At 41.0% G+C, this 19,062-nt stretch overlaps 1 protein-coding gene across 1 annotated transcript; it reads right to left on the minus strand.

The window, feature by feature from the left end:
- Window positions 1-853: 853 nt before the first annotated feature.
- LOC141844790 (cytochrome P450 71A26-like) lies at window positions 854-1,282 on the minus strand. Its single transcript, XM_074732788.1, has one exon. The coding sequence runs from the start codon at window positions 1,280-1,282 to the stop codon at window positions 854-856; it is 429 nt and encodes a 142-aa protein (XP_074588889.1).
- Between the last annotated feature and the right edge of the window lie 17,780 nt (window positions 1,283-19,062).

A 19,062-nucleotide genomic window follows, 5' to 3' on the forward strand; every position in this document is an offset into this window, starting at 1 on the left:
AACAATTGGGGCACTAAGATATAGGATTTAGTGTCATTATAAATTTTGGAGTGAGTTAATACTCTTAATGGATTGATAATATTATTTATCAAAAGATTCCACCTATGTGAATATAGAAGTGGTGCCGCTTCGATTGAGAATTTTAGAGGTTTTATTCTCATAAATATTCATGAAACCAGGATGAGCACAGGGCCATAAAAGTGCTAAATTTAATAAATTCTTGAACTTGAAGAGATACAGTTTATGTGTGTGATTTTTCGGTACTAACACAAAGAGTATAAGTTTAATCAATTAGACACTTATTACTCTGTTAGAACCTTTAAAGTTTACACTAAAGGAATATTTAATCCTTGTGATATATTCTTTATGCATAAATTGTAAAATAGTGGGGGATTGAAGTATATTTTACAATATATACTTAACGTGAATAAGTAAATATTAATATTTATTTATTTCATTTAAATAGGAAAGGGTGCATAATGAAAAGATGCATCTCTTTTCGTGGAAAGGGTGCATAATGAAATGGTGCATAATGAAGAGATACAACTCTTCGTGTGTTGCATGGAAGGGTGCATACCATCTATAAATATCCTCCACTATACACTACAAGAACTCATCTTCTACTCATCTACTACTTAGTGTATTGTGTGAGTTCTAAAGAGTTCTTTAAGAGTTCAAGAGTGTGAGAATTTCTTGTTATTGCTAGACAAGAAATTCATAGAGGTTTCATTGTATCCTGGGGGAGTATCGTCATCAACCCATAGCAACTACGTGTGGGGGCGAATATCTCTCTAAGGATAGCGATTGATTTCGTGCCTTGAAACTACAATACTCAAGTTCTTATTCATCTTCCTCAACCCTTCCACCTAACAAGCAGGTGGAGCGTGCAGATCCGGCGGCGTTGCCTCCACTCGTAGCCGTAGGGGGCGAAGGCTACGTCGCTGCAGTCATCGAGGAGGATTCGGGTGGCGGTGGTGGCGGGGCGGCTGGCGCAGATGTGATCGTGGGTGCGGAGGACGTCTCGGGCAGCGTCGGGGGAGGAGACGACGAGGGTAGGGACGCGGCCGAGGCGGAGGAGGATGAGAGGGCCGTGGCGGTGGGAGAGGGCCGCGAGGGACTTGTGGATGAAAGGTCCGAGCTGGAGAAGGTTGCCGACGAGGGGAAGCCCCGACGGCGAAGGAGGCAGGTCGCCATGCGAAGAGCTTGACTTCCTTTTGGCTCGTAGAAGTAGAAGCAGAAGCAGAGGAATGAACAAGAACAGGGCAACGCTCTGAAACGCCATTAGTCACATTGTTTTCAGAAGCAATCAACTTTAGCTATTTAAATTTGGGTAGACCTTGAACTACGGTACCTTAGTATTCAACTACGTGAAAATATTAAATATTTATTTTTAGATCGTATTATTGTTATAAAAATATAATACTATAATAAAAATAATTAAGTATTAAAAATAATAAATGGATTGAAAGTTGTACGTTCAATTTGATTGATAAATAAAATATTGATTTCATGGGCTAAGATGAAACAACGTTAATTAGGTATTTATGAATAATTTTAATTAAACATACTTAATTGATGTGATACATTATTCATATTTTTTAATTTATCTTGATAATAGATAAAAAAATTTTATGAAATTGAATCGATCATCTTCAAGATTAATGGATTCAAAACGTTGGATACCTAGATTAATAAAAAAATATTAAATTTATCTTTAATTTAACCTTTTGTATTAATTAAATTAACTTAATTCATAATACAATACATCCTTCTATCATAATATATATTATTTAAAATATAATTTAGTAATTTTACGGTGTGTATATATATATATAGTATATATATATATATTGATTAAAAATTTTATGATATAATTTAAAATCTAAATCCTAATCGAAGTTAAGAATTAATTTAAAACTATAAATTAGTAAATAAAAAGTAAATAATTTTAATAATCAATTAATAATATAATTTTTACAAATTTAGAAATTAAAACCACGATGCAAATCCCCCGAAATTAATTTGAATGCTACGTTTAAAGGAAAGCACGTAGTAACTTTAACTCGTTAAAGGAAAGTACATACGGCATCCCACGTTCAACGTTTAGCTCTTCTTGCTCTTCACTTTGGTCGCTAGTGTTTTGATACGGGGAGGAAAGTTAACACCATATGGCATAAGTCAAGTCAAGAGTCAAATTGACTTGGAAGTCCAAACCTTGATGAGCTCAGATCCAATCAAATCGACTTAAGCTGAGCTCGGGTCTAATCAAATCGACTTCTGGATAAGTCAGCTCTGCAGTTGCTGAACGCAATTGTTGAAGCATCTATCGATCACCAAGACATGTGTCCCTCAACAATGAAAGGAAGATGTGTGCCCTTTGGCAACTATGATCATTGTTTCACTATCTATTTAAAGATAATTGGTTGCAGTATCAAGGTAAGCAATTCAATTTGTTTTCTACTCTCTGTCATTTGTCCTCTCCACCTTTTTTCTTGAGGTTTGACTTGAGCGTCAGAAGAACTTTGTCAAGGTTCATCTTACCTCCCTTGTCCTCTTTAAGTCTTTTCAGACCTTTGTTTGAAGAATCTTCTTGTTACTCGATGTTCCAAAAGCCAACTTGAAGGAAGTCCATCTACTAAGCCTAACCTGAATGAAGCCCGACATAAAGGAAGTTGATCTACTGAAGCCCAACCTGAATAAAACCTAACCTGAGGGAAGTCGATTTATTAAAGCAGACTCAACTCGTATCTAATCGGTTGAAATTATTCGATAGTGGTTACTTTTGCTGAGTCATCCCATCCCTTGATCTCAGACCAGATCAAATTAGCATTGTTTGTGGGACACGACAAGGATGAAACCTAGAAGATCTTTGTCGATGGCTCGGCCATTGATAAAGTCGAGTCTCTAACTGATCACGTGCTCGTCACACGATAGCCCAAGATTGCTACGTGGCCTTAAAATAAGGAAAGAGAGGTTTAGAGAAACGTAGAGAGGATAGTCGGATAAATATAACAATCTTGGTTTTGATTATAGATCGAAAATGAATTTTAATACCTCAGGTTCTTGACTTTAAGTTCCAACCCCCAAACCCAACACCACATACCAACCTCTTCTTAGACTCAAGCTTGACTGCGAGCTCTGGTCTCGGCATCTCATGCCGACCTCTACTCGGGCTCAAATCTGACCTCGAGCTCTGATCTCTGTAGGATCATTGGGAGCACTAGACGGGAGTGAATAGCACATACGTTGTATTTTCACAATTCGTATAAAAGTCGTAAATCCTTGTGTAGATAGAAATCGAGAGAGCAACGAAAAAGGAAAACAAATACAGAGATTTACTTGGTTCACAGCCACAGGCTGCTACTCCAAGACCCACGATCAAAAGATTATTTTCGACATGCAATCAACTATATAACTCCCCTATTATGAAAGGGAGTTAGCTATTTATAGAAATATAGGATCGGTAACAAATATACCAATCTAGTAAATTGAGCACAAAGTAAAATATACCGATAGAGTGGAGATCGTGAATTCTGGTGTAGCTCTTCAACGTTACGACGACGTTCCTGGTTGAAGCTTCACGTGCAGATGGTCGTCGCCGGATTGCAGAATGATGCTTCAAGGGCTCTCCCTAAAGGCTCTTTTATTAGGGTTTCGGGGGCCTGGAAGCCTTTCCTGACACCTCCACGCTGTCCGTTGGTCCACTACCGACGCTACTGACTTGGTACTTTCGGACGCCTGCATCCCTTTCCAGGTGCCTCTATACTGACATGGAGGTTCCGAATCAAACCTTGACTCCGCAATGCCTTATCCAGATTGGGGCGTTTGGAACCGCTCCAGGTGCCTAGAAGCTGAGGTGTCCCGACCACTGGGACTGCTTCGCTGGCCTCGTTCCGCTGACGTCCAGTCACCTGGAACCAATTCGGGCCCCTGGAGGTCCGGTTGCCTGGATCCAGATAAGGGTGCCCAGAACATAAAGTTTCAATCCCTCCTTTCTTGCATTACAAGTTATCACAAAATAAAATCTAACAGGAAAGTGTAACAATTTAACAAACTATTTTGGTCTTAACTTTGAATTTTCAGTAAAATTCTGGATCAGATCGACACCTACTGTTCCCCTTACCGGGAACACGCCCTCACCAACTCTACTCAGGAGAATTTACTTGTTGCCAACCAAGTCCTCCAGACTTGTTGGACTGCTGCTTATTCTCGATCCTCGACCCCTAGAATTTCTACCACTAGACATCTGGTCCTCCTGACCTGCCTAGTCTTCTACCTAATGTACTTAATCTGCCAAGTCCTCCTCCCTAGTCCTCCTGACTAGGACTTCGCACCTATTCCTCCATATTAGGTTTAGATCTGCCTAGTCTCCAGCTAAGTCTTCCCACCTAATCCTCCAAATTATGTCTGCCCAGCCTTCAGCCAGGACTTCCACTGCCTAGTATCCACTAGGACTTTCCTGTGCCTAGTCACAATTAGGGCTTTCCTGTGCTACCTGCACACTTAGATCAACTCATCAGTAAACATCACACACTTAACATTTTACCATTATCAAAACTAAAGTTCGATCATCTAATGCTCCCTGCACCAATAATCTCCTCCCTTTTGATTATGGCAACCCAAGTTTCAAGTTAAGAAAAATATTTATAATGATGAAAAATGAATGATTAATGCAAGTAATAAAACATGTATCAATAATCTTTTTGTTGGATTGCAAGGGTGCAAACATAGTCCTACATCTAAAACATATGGAAAAGATCATGAGTTTAAAAGGATGGAAAGTATCTCCATTGGCATGAGGCCTTTTGGGGAGAGCCCAAGAACAAAGTCATGAGGGCTTAGGCCAAAAGTGGACAATATCATGTCATTGTGGAGATATTTTGATTCCATCGATACTAACAAGTGATATCAGAGCAAGGACGCTTTTCACCGGACTAACCGTCGAAAGAGCCATGATCCAGATCTAACCCAAGCAAGGACGATCTTCACCGGACTAACCGCCGAAAGAGCCATGATCCAGATCTAACCATGTGGGTTGAACATTAAACAAAGAAAGTGCACACTCCTGTGTTTGAATCAAGAGGACTAAACACCAAGCAGGAAGTTCTAGTAGGTCGGGTGGACCGAGGGGCAGAAAGTCATAGTTGCGGCTAGACATGAAGTCATAGTAGGTCGGGTGGACTGAGGGGCAGAAAGTTCTAGTTGCGGCTAGGCAGGAAGTCCTAGTAGGTCAGGTGGACCGAGGGGTAAAATGTCCTGGTGGGTCGAGGATTCAGACATCAAAAATGACGTTTGAGGGGGGCCTGTGGTCCTTTGTTTGAGGGGGGATTGTTGGATTGCAAGGGTGCAAACATAATCTCACATCTAAAATACATGGAAAAGATCATTGATTTAAAAGGATGGAAAGTATATCCATTGGCATGAGGCCTTTTGGAGAGAGCCCAAGAACAAAGCCATGAACTTAGGCCCAAAGTGAACAATATCATGTCATTGTGGAGATATTTTGATTTCATCGGTACTAACACTTTTAACTCCTCCTGTTTCTAGGACTCCATCTTTTAACTCCCCTTGTTTTCAAGACTCCCTATAAATTTGTACTTAGGTTAAAATATAATTTTTTACATTTTATGGCTTCTCTCCTTGAACTTGAATGGTTTAGTTTTGATCAACTTCTTGCAAAACCATTCAAGTCATTTTTAATTTTGAAAACACTTGTTGGTACTTATTTTTCAAAAAAATAGTTTGAATTAAAATTGAAATGTTTATCTCTCCCCCTTAATATAATCAAAAAATATTTAATTATATTTTTAAATATAAGTGTGAGTCCAAGCCATGTTATCAAAAAATACTTAGATAAAAAATTATCCTCTTTAGGCACATGTTCAACTTAAGTTTTAGCTGACTACTAGAAGATAGTAACTTGACCAAGTTGGTCAAATTTAAATATATCATTCCAGTTAGCTTATGCTAAGCAGGAATACTTAACTTGATCCATATTTTGTGTTTGTAGCTTAAGCTTTGGTTCAATCCACAAACTTAAGAATATGGCTTAGACTAAAATCTTATGCATCTCACACCATTCTAGGTTTTACAATACACAGTTAAGTTATCTAGTGTGATTTATGAGATGCGTCAACCTAGATCTATAGGTACATGATTTTTAGAGGAGAAATATAGACTAAGGCTAAAATATTCATTTTTACTTTTGAAATCCAAAATTTGAAACTAAGTTTTTCAAAATTTAAAATAAAATTTTAAGCAATTTCTTATACATTCATAGTATTATGTCACAAATTTGGACTTGCTCTGGTAGGGTATTGAAGATGAACCATGGATTAAAAACTCGAGCCAAACTGCTTTTTAACCCAATTCTAGGGTTCAAGGAGAAGTCGGTTTGCCATTCCTTATTTATGCATCTCTCCCGGTTCCACGAGTTCATCCTCGGTTCAATTTGAGAGTCGGTTCATCTTGGCACGGGTCAATTGAGATTTGGTTTACACTTGGAGAATCGGTTCAGCTTCAACTCAAAACAATGCAGCCCTCATTGCGATTCAAGTCTTGATGTTGGTTCAACAATGAAGAGGAATGGTTCATCTTGGTTCAGCACTTCCTTCATCTTGGGCCGGTTCAAGGAGAGGAGGTCGGTACATCTCCAAGCCATCTCATGCAGCCCTGAACGAACCTCACGCGCGCCATCTTCCTCTTCATCCGCACACCACCACCGAAGCTCCGGGCTTCTCCACCTTCATCCAGCCGGCCATCCACCATCATCCTCACGCTACTACTGGAGTAAAGGGGATTTCCTTTCCTATCCATCCCATCTCCTTCTGGATGCACTCCATCAACGCAACTCATCACCAACCGGACGTCTCCTCCATCGCGATCTCACACCATCTTATATCCACCGAAGCTCCATTCCATCAGAGAAAAGGGGATTCCCTTCCTCATCGTACCATCCATCTCCACCACCATCCTCAACCGGAGCATTGGGATTCCAAGTCCGAGAGGCAACCCTCATCTGAAGCTCTCATCACTGCATTCCACCTCCGAAGAACACCATCATAGATCTCCATCGGCCCACAACTTCTCCTCCATCGGCAAGTTTCTTTGGATGTGTTGATTTGTTCTTCATAATTAATTATTTTTAAGAGTTCTTGATGTTGGTTGTTGTTCCGGCTAGATCTCGGTGACGGTCAAGACACCAGTCAATATTATGTCACCTTAACCGCCATTCCCCTTTCTGCGAGCCTGAAGCTGTGAAGAAGACTTGAAAAGAGAGTTAGATGGGTGTCGGGGGTTCCCGACAAGCCACTCCGACGCTCAAGTCAGTATATTTCCCCCGATGAGGAAGAAGAAGAAGAAATGAATAATAATAGTAGTGCAGAAATTCGAGAAGAGAGAGAGAGAGAGTCCAGACCCCCCTTTCTCCATACCTAAAAGGGGGTTTTTATACTTATGAGGAGGTAGTCACGCACTCCTTTCAGGGTGAATTACTATCGATCATTAGGTAGACCAATTCTGCTAATTATTGCCATGTGTCCAATTAAGATGGCATCTAGGGGACAGGACCTGCCACCTCGTAACCACTTTCTATTTTAGTCATACAGTCTACCTTTATTCTTTTACTGTGAAGAGGAGCAGATGAGGATCTAGGGCACCAATTTTGACAACCTAGTAACCGTCCTTGCCCTTCTCATTCGGATTGCATGTGTCGTTGTCGTTTAGCTCCAGGGATGATGAAAAGAAGTTGTGTTTCTAGGTCAGTTCGGGGGTCGGTTAGGAGACTTACTCATTTGAGCCAGAGGAGTGGTTAGGGGATCAGTTGAATGAGGTTGATCCTTTATGATTGTTGAGACCCGCTTCCGGGTGAGTAGTTTCTTCCTCCGTACCCCACTTGAACTAGCTTGGGTGAAGACGCAAGTGGAGAGCTCCTCGGTCCGTGTGATGGGGGAGTAGTCTTTGGAGAAGGAGAAGCCCGTCTAAAGCCGAAGCGGACAGGTAAGGCTAGCGGGCCTTATATCCAAATGGATCAATTCGACTCGGGGATTGAGATGTCGGGGCGGGACGATAAGGTTGGCATGCCTTATGTCCGAATGGATTGATTCAGCTCAGGGTCGAGGTACCGAGGCGAAACGATAAGGCTGACATGCCTTATGTCCGAATGTATTGATTCGGCTCGGGCCCGAGGTACCGGGGCGGAATGATAATGCTGGCATGCCTTATGTCTGCATGGATTGGTTCGGCTCGGTGGGCCTGACTAGTCGGTGCGGTAGGTTACTCTTGGACTCGACGAACTATGATCCGATACCTTACGCCCATAACGATTGGCGGGTGGCCAACAGAGTCAGACAAACACCAGGCATACCGAGCCAAGATGACTTTAGATCCATAAATGCCATGACTGCAGGACTGGGGTAACACTGAGTCCTGTAATGAAGGGATCATAAGGTACTGAAAGCTAAACCCCCTTCAAAGAGGTTGCCGAATCACACCAGGAGCTGAGCCCCACATATGGAGACTGATGAATCATTCAGGGAACTGAGCCCTGAAGGGCAGGTTGATTAGATTTGAATGAATCCTTGTGAACCGATATCAGTAAATCGAGTTCATACAGGAAAAAGGATGAGATTGATGTCTGACTCAACAACTTGCCACGTCACATCTATTATTGACTACCCCGAGACAGGACTTATAACCTTGCTTTGCCACGCAATATCTATTGTTGACTAACCCGGGACTTTTCTTGCCATGTAGGACCAACAGATATTTACCGGATCAGTTGTCAATAGTTTTGGATAGATTACCTTTACTTGGTCTTCATTTAGCTTCTTTGATTGCAACATGTTTGGTTTAATTCCCCATGCACCTGCGCTACTCTTGTTAATACATTTTACTTTGTTTAATTCATGTTTTGTCTTGTTTTGTTGAATGTGTGTCATTATGTTCTCGTTATGATTAGATTATCGACTTTACTTTATGTTTCATTCAATTCCTACACAATCGTAGTTTAGTTAGCTAGATTTATAATGTTTGTTTTGTTTCAATGGTTAGGTTAGATTAGATTAGGATTTATGTTACCGTCATCTCAACAACAAAACCCCAATTTACAATATCAAAAACTCAAATCCCAAAACCATTCCAAAATAACATGTGATCCTGAGATTATTACCCACCATTACATTCTTTAAGAGAGATGATCTAAGTCATCCCTATACTATACTAATGTAGAAGGGTTCGGTAATTTGAATTTAAATTGTAATCGTATCACGACAATATGGTCTATCAATTTTGGCATCATTGTTGGAGACTGTAATGGTGTTTGATAATCGTGAGATTGCTTTTGTTTAAATTCTTATTTGTTTCTTTTTCTTGAATCTTTTGATCTTGTTTACAGTGTTTCAATGTAAGACCAGGACATTTCTTCGGTGAACAAAAATGGATGCGTATTTTCGACGGAAATGAAGAGTAAATTGGATGAGCTCACTTCTCTTTGAAGATAGATGTTAGTGAACCAATCTCAATAGCAGGCCATGCAACCAATGCAATCAATCAACACTTGCAATATTTGTGTCAATCCATTCCATCCATCTGATGTCTGCCCCATTCTATAATGGGCTAATAGTTTTCCCATTGAACCTCAATATTATCAACCCCAACAATAGGATATGTACAACCCATTGTATAATACTGACAATTCGAATTTGAGTGATGATTCAAATTTCAAATATGAGAATGCACAACAATAGATTCCAGAGCAATTTTGGTACTACCAGCCTGAACCTCAATACTATCAATCCCAGCAATAAAATAGGTATGATTCATTGTCGAATACCTATAATCTTGATTGGATGGATCATTTAAATTTCAAATATGAAAATATACAATATTATATTACTCAATAACCTTGAAGTGGGAGTAGGTTAAATGGAATAGCTTCTATTATCAATCAGTTCAGAATGAACTAATATCAACAGCCGAGCATACCTCCTCCAGCATACCAATGACCACTTGAATTTCATAATAACATGTTGCCTAATGAATTCCAACCATTCCAACAAGTCGAGCAAACTCCAACTTCTAGTCAAATGAAGATCATATTGCAAGAAATGGAAGGGCTTGTGCAGCAATTTGCCATCAATAATCTCTAGTTCTAGAAGAGAACTGAAGCATCACTATAAAATTGGCAGATACATATGGACCAACTTGCATCATCCATCAGCCAACTACAAGCACAAGACTCTAATCAGTTTCCCTCAGAGATCATTCGTAATAGTAACGACGTCCTTGAGGAGATGGATTGTGCAGTTGTGATAATCTTGTCTCTTATTTTGCTACTCTATATGACTCCTCTAATTCTTTGTGTTGTGGTTTTAGTAAGAAGGATGCATGCATAATTCTTGATAAAGTTGTAGATGTTGTAGATATTCATGACGATGCATGCAAAATTTTGGATGAACTTATTGTTATTATAGAAGTTGATAATAGTGATGATAGTATTCTTGATAAAATTGTTAATGTTGCATAGATTGATGATGATGAATATCAAAGTATAGAAGCTTGTGAAGTGGAGACAAGGCCCCAAGAATCATTTCCTTCAGTTGTGCAACCATCTAAACTGGAGTTAGAGCCCCTTCCTGATCATTTGAAGTGTGCATATCTGGAGAAGGTTGAGCAATTTCAACTTATCATTGTTCAGATTCTCCAGCCCGACTAGGAGAAGAAACTATTGGGTATTGTGAGGCAATACAAGAAAGCTATGGAGTAGACACTTGCAGACACCCATGATAATAAAGGGGTGCAAAATTATTGGACGGTGTGCATAGATTACATGAAGTTTACTCTCCAACATTGCATGGTTAGTATCTTTGCTAATTTAAAAAAAAATCATGGAGGTAATTATGGATGATTTTATTGTGTATGACTTAATTTTTGATGCATGTTTGTTTAATCTGTCTAGAGTACTACATAGATGTATTAAGACTGATCTTGTGCTGAATTTTGAGAAATGTCAAGTTTTGGTCAAACAAGAAATTGTATTAGGTTATATAAACTCTAGGAAAGGAATTGAAGTAGACCCTGCAAAGATTTATATTATTTCTTCTCTATCTTACCCTACTCATGTGGAAAATGTGTTCTTTCCTTGTCCATGCAAGTTTCTACAATTCACCGTAAACTTGTTTCTGATAATGGCCGATAATTTTGGGGATGCAAACTTCGAGAATTGTGTCAAGGCTCCAGCATACAACAAGCCTTTACCTCTCCTATCCTCGGAGTAATGTTCAGACAGAGGTTGTAAACTGAGAACTCATCTAAGGACTCGAGATCAACCTTGATCATGTGAGCAGTAGTTGGGTGGAGGAGTTGCCCAACATCCTCTAGTCTTACCGGATGACCCCTCGGGAAAGCATCGGTGTATGACTCCTTTTCACCTGTTCTATGGAGGTGAGGCAGTTGTTCCTATTGAAATCAGTTTAGAGTTAGCTCCTATCAACACTTTTGATCAAGGCAACTCTAACAAAAGGCTTCTCGAATTGGATCTAGTCAGCAAAACAAGAAAGAAGGTAGCAGCTCAGCTTGCATCATACCAACAATGGATGTGTCAGACTTATAACAACAAGGTCATCCCTCTCTCTTTCTAGGTCGAGGATTTCGTTTGGAAGAAATTGCAATTGGCAGGCAATGTTGGAATGTTGGAACCTCGGTGGGATGAACCTTACCGTGTTGGTCAAAAATTGTGCTCCGACACTTATTACTTGCAAGATCATCATGGCAAAGAACTCGGACATCCTTGGAATGCATTCCATCTCCAACCTTATTGTATTTGAATATCCAGCTACTTTCATCTTGTTTCAACTGACCTCTCAATCTCTGTACTTTTTATTATTCATTAATAAAGATGCAATTTTCCCAACTCTCGTGTCTTGGCCATCTTCATTCCCTTGGTCTTTGACCAAGACATCCAATCCCTCTACCTCAAACAGAGGTGTTCTTCAACCAACTCCTTATCTCGGACAGGCATCCATCAACATAGTTCCTGTTATGGGTATTATGACCCAGCTCGTAAAGACCAATCTAAGCCCGAGACACATCAGATAGAAGGTTGACTTGACCTTACATTCATCCCACTCCGGAGCCCGACTCGGCCACCCACTCCGCCCACTCCGGAGCCCTACTCGGCCACTCACCTAGCTCGCTCAGGAGCTCGACTCCCACTTTGAACCCCAGCTCGGTTGACACAACCATGGCCCCTGAGCACAGTACCAAGAGCAAGAGACCTAGCTCCCGACTCATCGAGAGCGCTACATTTATATTAAGGCTTGGCTCAGACTCCACTCGATCGTGCCAGGACTCCACTAGGCCGTGCCAGGACTCCACTCGACCATGCTCGATCCCTACTCAGCCCTACTCAAGGCCAAGTTCTCCACCGGCTAGTCTCGCCTGGCCCCACATCAGACCGATTCCCCCTCCTGTTTTTATCAGTTAATCAGATCACCGCCAAGAAGTTATGAATAATTATGTGACATGATAACCTACTCCTGTTATCACAGTATGGTGGCGAATGTTGCGACTTCATGCTATTATGACAATGATGAGATATTTTCCACACCCTGATGAGACATATCTTCTGACAAAATCTCGACGCATGGATATTTTCCTTAATTAATGACAAAATAGGCCTATGACTCTCTCGCTCTCGTCTATATAACCTTCTTCCTATGCAGACACAAGTACTACACATACATATGCCCTCATCACACTCCTTCAATTATATTTTCTCTTCTTTCAATGACTGACTTGAGCGTCAGAGAGGTCGAGCTAGGGCAACCCTAGCCTTCCTTCTCACCTTAGTGTTGCTTGCAGAGTTCTGGAGATCACCGTCCTCTTCCTTCTCGCACGGTCAACCTCGATGTTGAGTGGCCGATGACGTGCCCACAGAGCGATCTCAACAGGAACAATTCCCTTGGTCTAGGACCAAAGCATTTAATCCCTTTATCTCAGGCAAAGGCGTCCTTCGATTAACTTCATGTCTCGGACAGAGGCATCCTTTAATCAACTCCTTATCTCGGACAGGCATCCATTAACATAATTCCCTTGGTCTTGGACCAAGGCGTCCAATCCCTCTTTCTTGGATAGAGGCGCCCTTCAATCAACTCCCTATGTTGGGCAGACATCCATCGACATAATTCCCTTGGTCTCAAATGAAGGTGTTAAATATCTCTATCTGGGATAGAGGCATCCTTCAATCAACTCCCTGTCTCAGGATGATGTCCATCGGACATATATCCATCGACAAATTCCCTAGATCTCAAACCAAGGCATCAATCCTTTTGTCTAGGTCATCAATGTCGTATATACTCTCTAGAGTTTATTATACTAGTATGCACAAGAGTTAAAAGGTGACTTTTGCCATTTCCAAAAAGTTGTTGTTACATAAGTTCTACTTGCAAGATAAAAACTAGTATGCCATCACTTGAAAGATCATCTAGGAGGCATTTCGACTGGTAAGTGCCCGACTTCCTGAATCGGTTGTACTGCTCCCTCAAAATCATACTCGAGCATGGTGACAGTGCACGCACCGAGTATGCTGTAGAATTCGATTGAGGTCGGGAATGGTTTTTTCTTATTGGCCCACCGACCCTCTTTGTCAACCTTGTATGTTAGAGTATTGGTGACCCGAATTCTGTCTGATCTGATCTGAAAAGGTCGCGGTGCGACATATATGGTGAAAATCAAATTATGACAGATCTATGGCTGATATGGATCGTTCCTTATTATAAAAGCTTATTGCTAGGGTTTCCAAGGATTTTATTGTAGAAAACACAAAGATTGTGTGCCGTCATTGTATTCCACCTTTTGATAGTGAATTTTCTCTCCTCTGCCCGTGGTTTTTTACCCGTCAAGGGTTTTCCACGTAAATCTGTGTGTGTTCTTTATTTTTCTTGTTGTCTATTCTTGCCGTAATCTCGTAACAAGTGGTATCAGAGCGAAGTTCGTTTTGATTTTGTGTTTTTCAAATCGAGATTAATGGCAACGACAACCATGAAGTATGATATTCCGCTTTTGGATCGCAACACCAGGTTTACGCTGTGGCAGGTTAAGATGCGAGCGGTGCTGGCGCATCTGGACTTGGACGATGCACTGTTAGGATTTGACAAGATGCCCTCGACATGGACAAAGGAGGAAAAGGAACGTAAGGATCGAAAAGCCCTATCTCAGATTTACCTTCATCTATCGAATGAGATTTTGCAGGATGTTTTGAAGGAGAAATCCGCTGCTACGTTGTGGTTGAAACTGGAGCAGTTGTGCATGACAAAAAGTCTTACGAGCAAACTGGGCCTGAAACAACGTTTGTATTCTCATCGCATGGCAGAAGGTACGTCGTTAAGAGATCACTTGACTGTGTTTAAGGAAATCGTCTCTGATCTAGAGGCTTTGGAGGTAAAATATGACAATGAAGATTTAGCATTGATCTTGTTGTGTTCGTTACCCTCGTCATATACAACTTTCAGAGATACAATTTTATATAGTCGTGATACTCTTACTTTGGATGAAGTTTATGATTCATTATTTTCTAAAGAGAAGATGAAACAGCTTGTCGGAGGATCTGAGGCTCAGGGTGAGGGTCTTATTATTCGAAGTAGGACCCAAGAGAGAAGTTCTGGTGGTAATATGAGGAGCAGATCAAAATCCAGAAATAGAGATAAAATTTGTAATTACTGCAAGAAGAAGGGTCACATCAAATCAGAATGTTACAAGCTGCAGAATAAAAATAAAAGAGCTGATGAAAATCCGAAGGGAAAACAACCAGAGAAGTCTGGTGAAGCTGATGTTGCTGAAAATTACAGTGATGGTGAACTCCTCGTTGCATCTGATGTTGATTCGAAGCAAAGTGAAGAGTGGATTCTTGATTCTGGTTGCACGTTTCATATGTGTCCCAATCGGGATTGGTTTTCATCATATGAAACGGTTTCGAGAGGTGCTGTGTTGATGGGCAATAATGCATCTTGCAGAATTGCTGGTATTGGTATGGTCAGAATTAAGATGTTTGATGGTGCTATTCGGACACTTGGTGATGTGAGGCACGTCCCTGACATGAAGAGAAATCTGATCTCTTTGAGTACTCTTGATTCTAAAGGGTACAAGTACACTGGTGAAGGTGGAGTTGTGAAGGTCAGTAAAGGGTCTCTCGTTGTGATGAAGGGGCTGAGGAAAACCGCCAGTTTATATGTTCTGCAGGGATCCACAGTTATTGGTGATGTTGCCGTCGCTAGTTCGTCTATGTCTGATTCTGATGTTACTAGGCTTTGGCATATGCGTTTGGGTCATATGAGTGAGAATGACATGGTCGAATTGAGCAAGAGAGGACTTCTTGATGGTCAAAGTATTACAAAGCTGAAGTTCTGCGAGCACTGTGTTTTTGGCAAGCAGAAAAGAGTTAAGTTCTCAGCTGGCATTCATAACACAAAGGGTACGCTAGACTACATTCACTCTGATTTGTGGGGGCCTTCTAGAGTACCATCTAAAGGTGGTGCGCTTTACATGTTGACTATTATTGATGATTTCTCCAGGAAGGTTTGGGCATTTTTTTTGAAACAGAAGAGTGATGTTTTTTCTACCTTCAAGGAGTGGAAGGTCATGATTGAGAAGCAGACAGGGAGACAAGTGAAGCATCTCCGAACTGATAATGGTTTGGAGTTTTGTTCTGATGAGTTTAATGTCTTATGCAGATCTGAAGGTATTGTGAGGCATCATACAGTTCGGCATAATCCTCAACAAAATGGTGTAGCAGAAAGGATGAATAGGACTTTGATGGAGAAGGTGCGTTGTATGCTCCTTAATGCTGAGTTACCAAAGTCTTTTTGGGCCGAAGCCGCTGCATATGCCTGTTATCTTGTCAATCGCTCTCCATCGACTGCTATTGAAAAGAAAACTCCACAAGAAATATGGTCTGGTACTCCTTCTAGTTACTCTGATTTGAGAATTTTTGGATGTCCTACGTATGCTCATGTTGATAATGGGAAGTTGGAGCCTCGTTCGGTGAAGTGCATATTTATAGGCTTTAGACAAGGAGTGAAGGGATACAAACTTTGGTGTCCAGAGACTGGGAAAGTCGTCATCAGTAGAGATGTTATTTTTGATGAAACTAGCATGCTTCAGGGGTCTCCATCTAAAACTCCTTCTGAGGGAGATAAGCAGAAGACAAGCACACAGGTGGAGATTGAGATTGAGCCGAGATCTATAGAGACTACTCCGGAGCCTATTTCAGATTCTGTGGATGGTGCTGGCTCATCACAAGCACCTTCACAATATTCCATTGCGAAAGATAGGCCTCGGAGAGATATTAGACGCCCTCAGAGATATGCAGAGGCTGATTTGGTCGCTTATGCCTTAAACGTGGCTGAGGAGATTGATTTCGGTGAAGAACCTGAGACATATTCAGAGGCAATTAGCTGCGATAATTCTGGTAAGTGGATGATTGCTATGCAAGAGGAGATGGAGTCACTTGGTAAGAACAACACATGGGACTTGGTGAAATTACCTAAGGGTAAGAAAGTTGTTCGCTGCAAGTGGGTATTTAAAAGAAAAGAAGGAATACCGGGAGTTGAAGAAGCCAGATACAAGGCCAGACTAGTTGCTAAAGGCTTCAGTCAGGTTCCAGGAGTAGACTTCACAGATGTGTTTTCCCCAGTTGTAAAGCATAGTTCGATTCGAGCCTTGCTTGGTATTGTGGCGATGCATGACTTTGAGTTGGAGCAGTTGGATGTGAAGACAGCATTCCTACATGGGGAACTTGAGGAAGATATCTATATGCAGCAACCAGAAGGTTTTGCAGTCTCAGGAAAAGAGGACTATGTATGCTTGCTGAAAAAGTCCCTTTATGGTCTGAAGCAGTCACCTAGACAATGGTACAAAAGGTTTGATTCGTTTATGACCACTCATGATTTCAGAAGAAGCAGCTATGACAGTTGTGTCTACATTAAGAAGACTGATGATGGGTCGTTGGTTTATCTGCTCTTATATGTTGATGATATGTTGATTGCGGCCAATAATAAGGGAGAGATAAGAAAGGTCAAAGCCCAACTAAGTAAAGATTTCGAGATGAAAGATTTGGGAGCTGCAAAGAAGATACTTGGGATGGAGATTCTGAGAGACAGAAAGGCAGGTAAATTATATCTAAGTCAGAAAGGGTATATTGAGAAAGTGCTTAATCGGTTTAACATGCATACTGCCAAGCCTGTTAGTACTCCGTTAGCTGCTCATTTTAAACTTTCAGTTGATTTATGTCCGCAGTCAGATGATGAGGTTGATTATATGTCACAGGTTCCATATTCTAGTGCAGTGGGATCTCTCATGTATGCTATGGTTTGTTCACGCCCAGATTTATCACATGCAGTGAGTGCAGTTAGTAGATACATGGCAAATCCTGGTAAAGATCATTGGAAGGCAGTTCAGTGGATTTTCAGATATTTACGAGGGACTTCTGATGTTTGTTTGCATTTTGGGAGAAATAGAGATGGAGTTATTGGATATGTTGATTCTGATTTTGCAGGTGACCTTGATAAAAGAAGATCACTTACGGGGTACGTGTTCACTGTTGGTGGTTGTGCTATTAGTTGGAAAGCTACTTTACAGAATACAGTTGCGTTGTCCACTACAGAGGCTGAATATATGACTATTACAGAAGCTTGTAAGGAAGCTATTTGGTTGAAGGGACTGTTCAGTGAGCTTAGTGAAGATTTACAGATTACTACAATTTTTTGTGATAGTCAGAGTGCTATTTTTCTCACGAAGGATCAGATGTTTCATGAAAGGACAAAGCACATCGATGTGAGGTATCACTTTGTACGTGATGTTATTGCTCGTGGTGATATTGTTGTGAGCAAAATTAGTACTCATGATAATCCTGCGATATGATGACTAAGTCACTCCCTATAGCCAAGTTTAAGCATTGCTTGGACTTGGTTGGTGTTCGTTGCTGAGCTTTGCCCGTGAGGGCTTTTGTGGAAGAGGTGGAGAATGTTCTTTTGAAGACGTGTTGTGTTGAGTTGCTCTTTGCTTTTGGAATTCGCGTCAAGGTGGAGATTGTTAGATATTGGTGACCCGAATTTCGTGTGATCTGATCCGAAAAGGTCGCGGTGCGACATATATGGTGAAAATCAAATTATGACAGATCTACGGCTGATATGGATCGTTCCTTATTATAAAAGCTTATTGCTAGGGTTTCCAAGGAGTATTGTAAAAACACAAAGATTGTGTGCTGTCATTGTATTCCACCTTTTGATAGTGAATTTTCTCTCCTCTGCCCGTGATTTTTTATCCGTCAAGGGTTTTCCACGTAAATCTGTGTGTGCTCTTTATTTTTTCTTGTTGTCTATTTTTGTCATAATCTCGTAACATTAACATTCATGGAATCGCACAAGCCCGACAGTGACTTGTTCCTTGACGCTTCCTCCTCGGCGGGCATAATCTACTGCCTGCAGACGGTGGGGATCAGGCTCACCGAGGTATGTTATGGCAGGTTATGGCAGGCTCACCGAGGTATGTTATGGGGATCAGGCTCACTGAGGGAAATCAGTCTATTAAAGCCGACTCGACTTGTATCTAATTGGTCTGGTCAAAATTATTCGATCGTGATTATTTTTGCCGAGTTATCACATCATTTGATCTCACATTATTATGATTCATTTGAATTTAGATTTTAACAACCACAAACAAAAAAGAAAAAAAAAAACACAAACCTATTTATTTTTCCATCGTTGAAGAAACTCATTATCTACTACATGACCAACTTCCTTTTACCTTCTATTAATTTTCTTTTAGTCTTGTCCCCTTAGATGCCACCTCGGTTTGCCTTGTCTTCTATTATGTTTTTCTTTCCACCGTTTTGACTTGTTTGGCCTGGCCGCCTGAAGACGCTACCACGGCTTTGGCTTTCGTTGCGTCTCTCCTTCTCCGCCGGCGTGGAAAAGTCCATGAAGCTTATTGGCCGCCTGTCGACGCCAGAAGACGCCGCTACGGCTTTCGTTGCATCACTCCGACGCCATTGATAGCTTTCTTCGG

Source organism: Curcuma longa, chromosome 14 (genome assembly GCF_044706935.1).
Source record: "Curcuma longa cultivar G26 ecotype Majalengka, Jawa Barat chromosome 14, ITB_CL_G26_1.1, whole genome shotgun sequence".
Lineage (NCBI taxonomy): Eukaryota > Viridiplantae > Streptophyta > Magnoliopsida > Zingiberales > Zingiberaceae > Curcuma > Curcuma longa.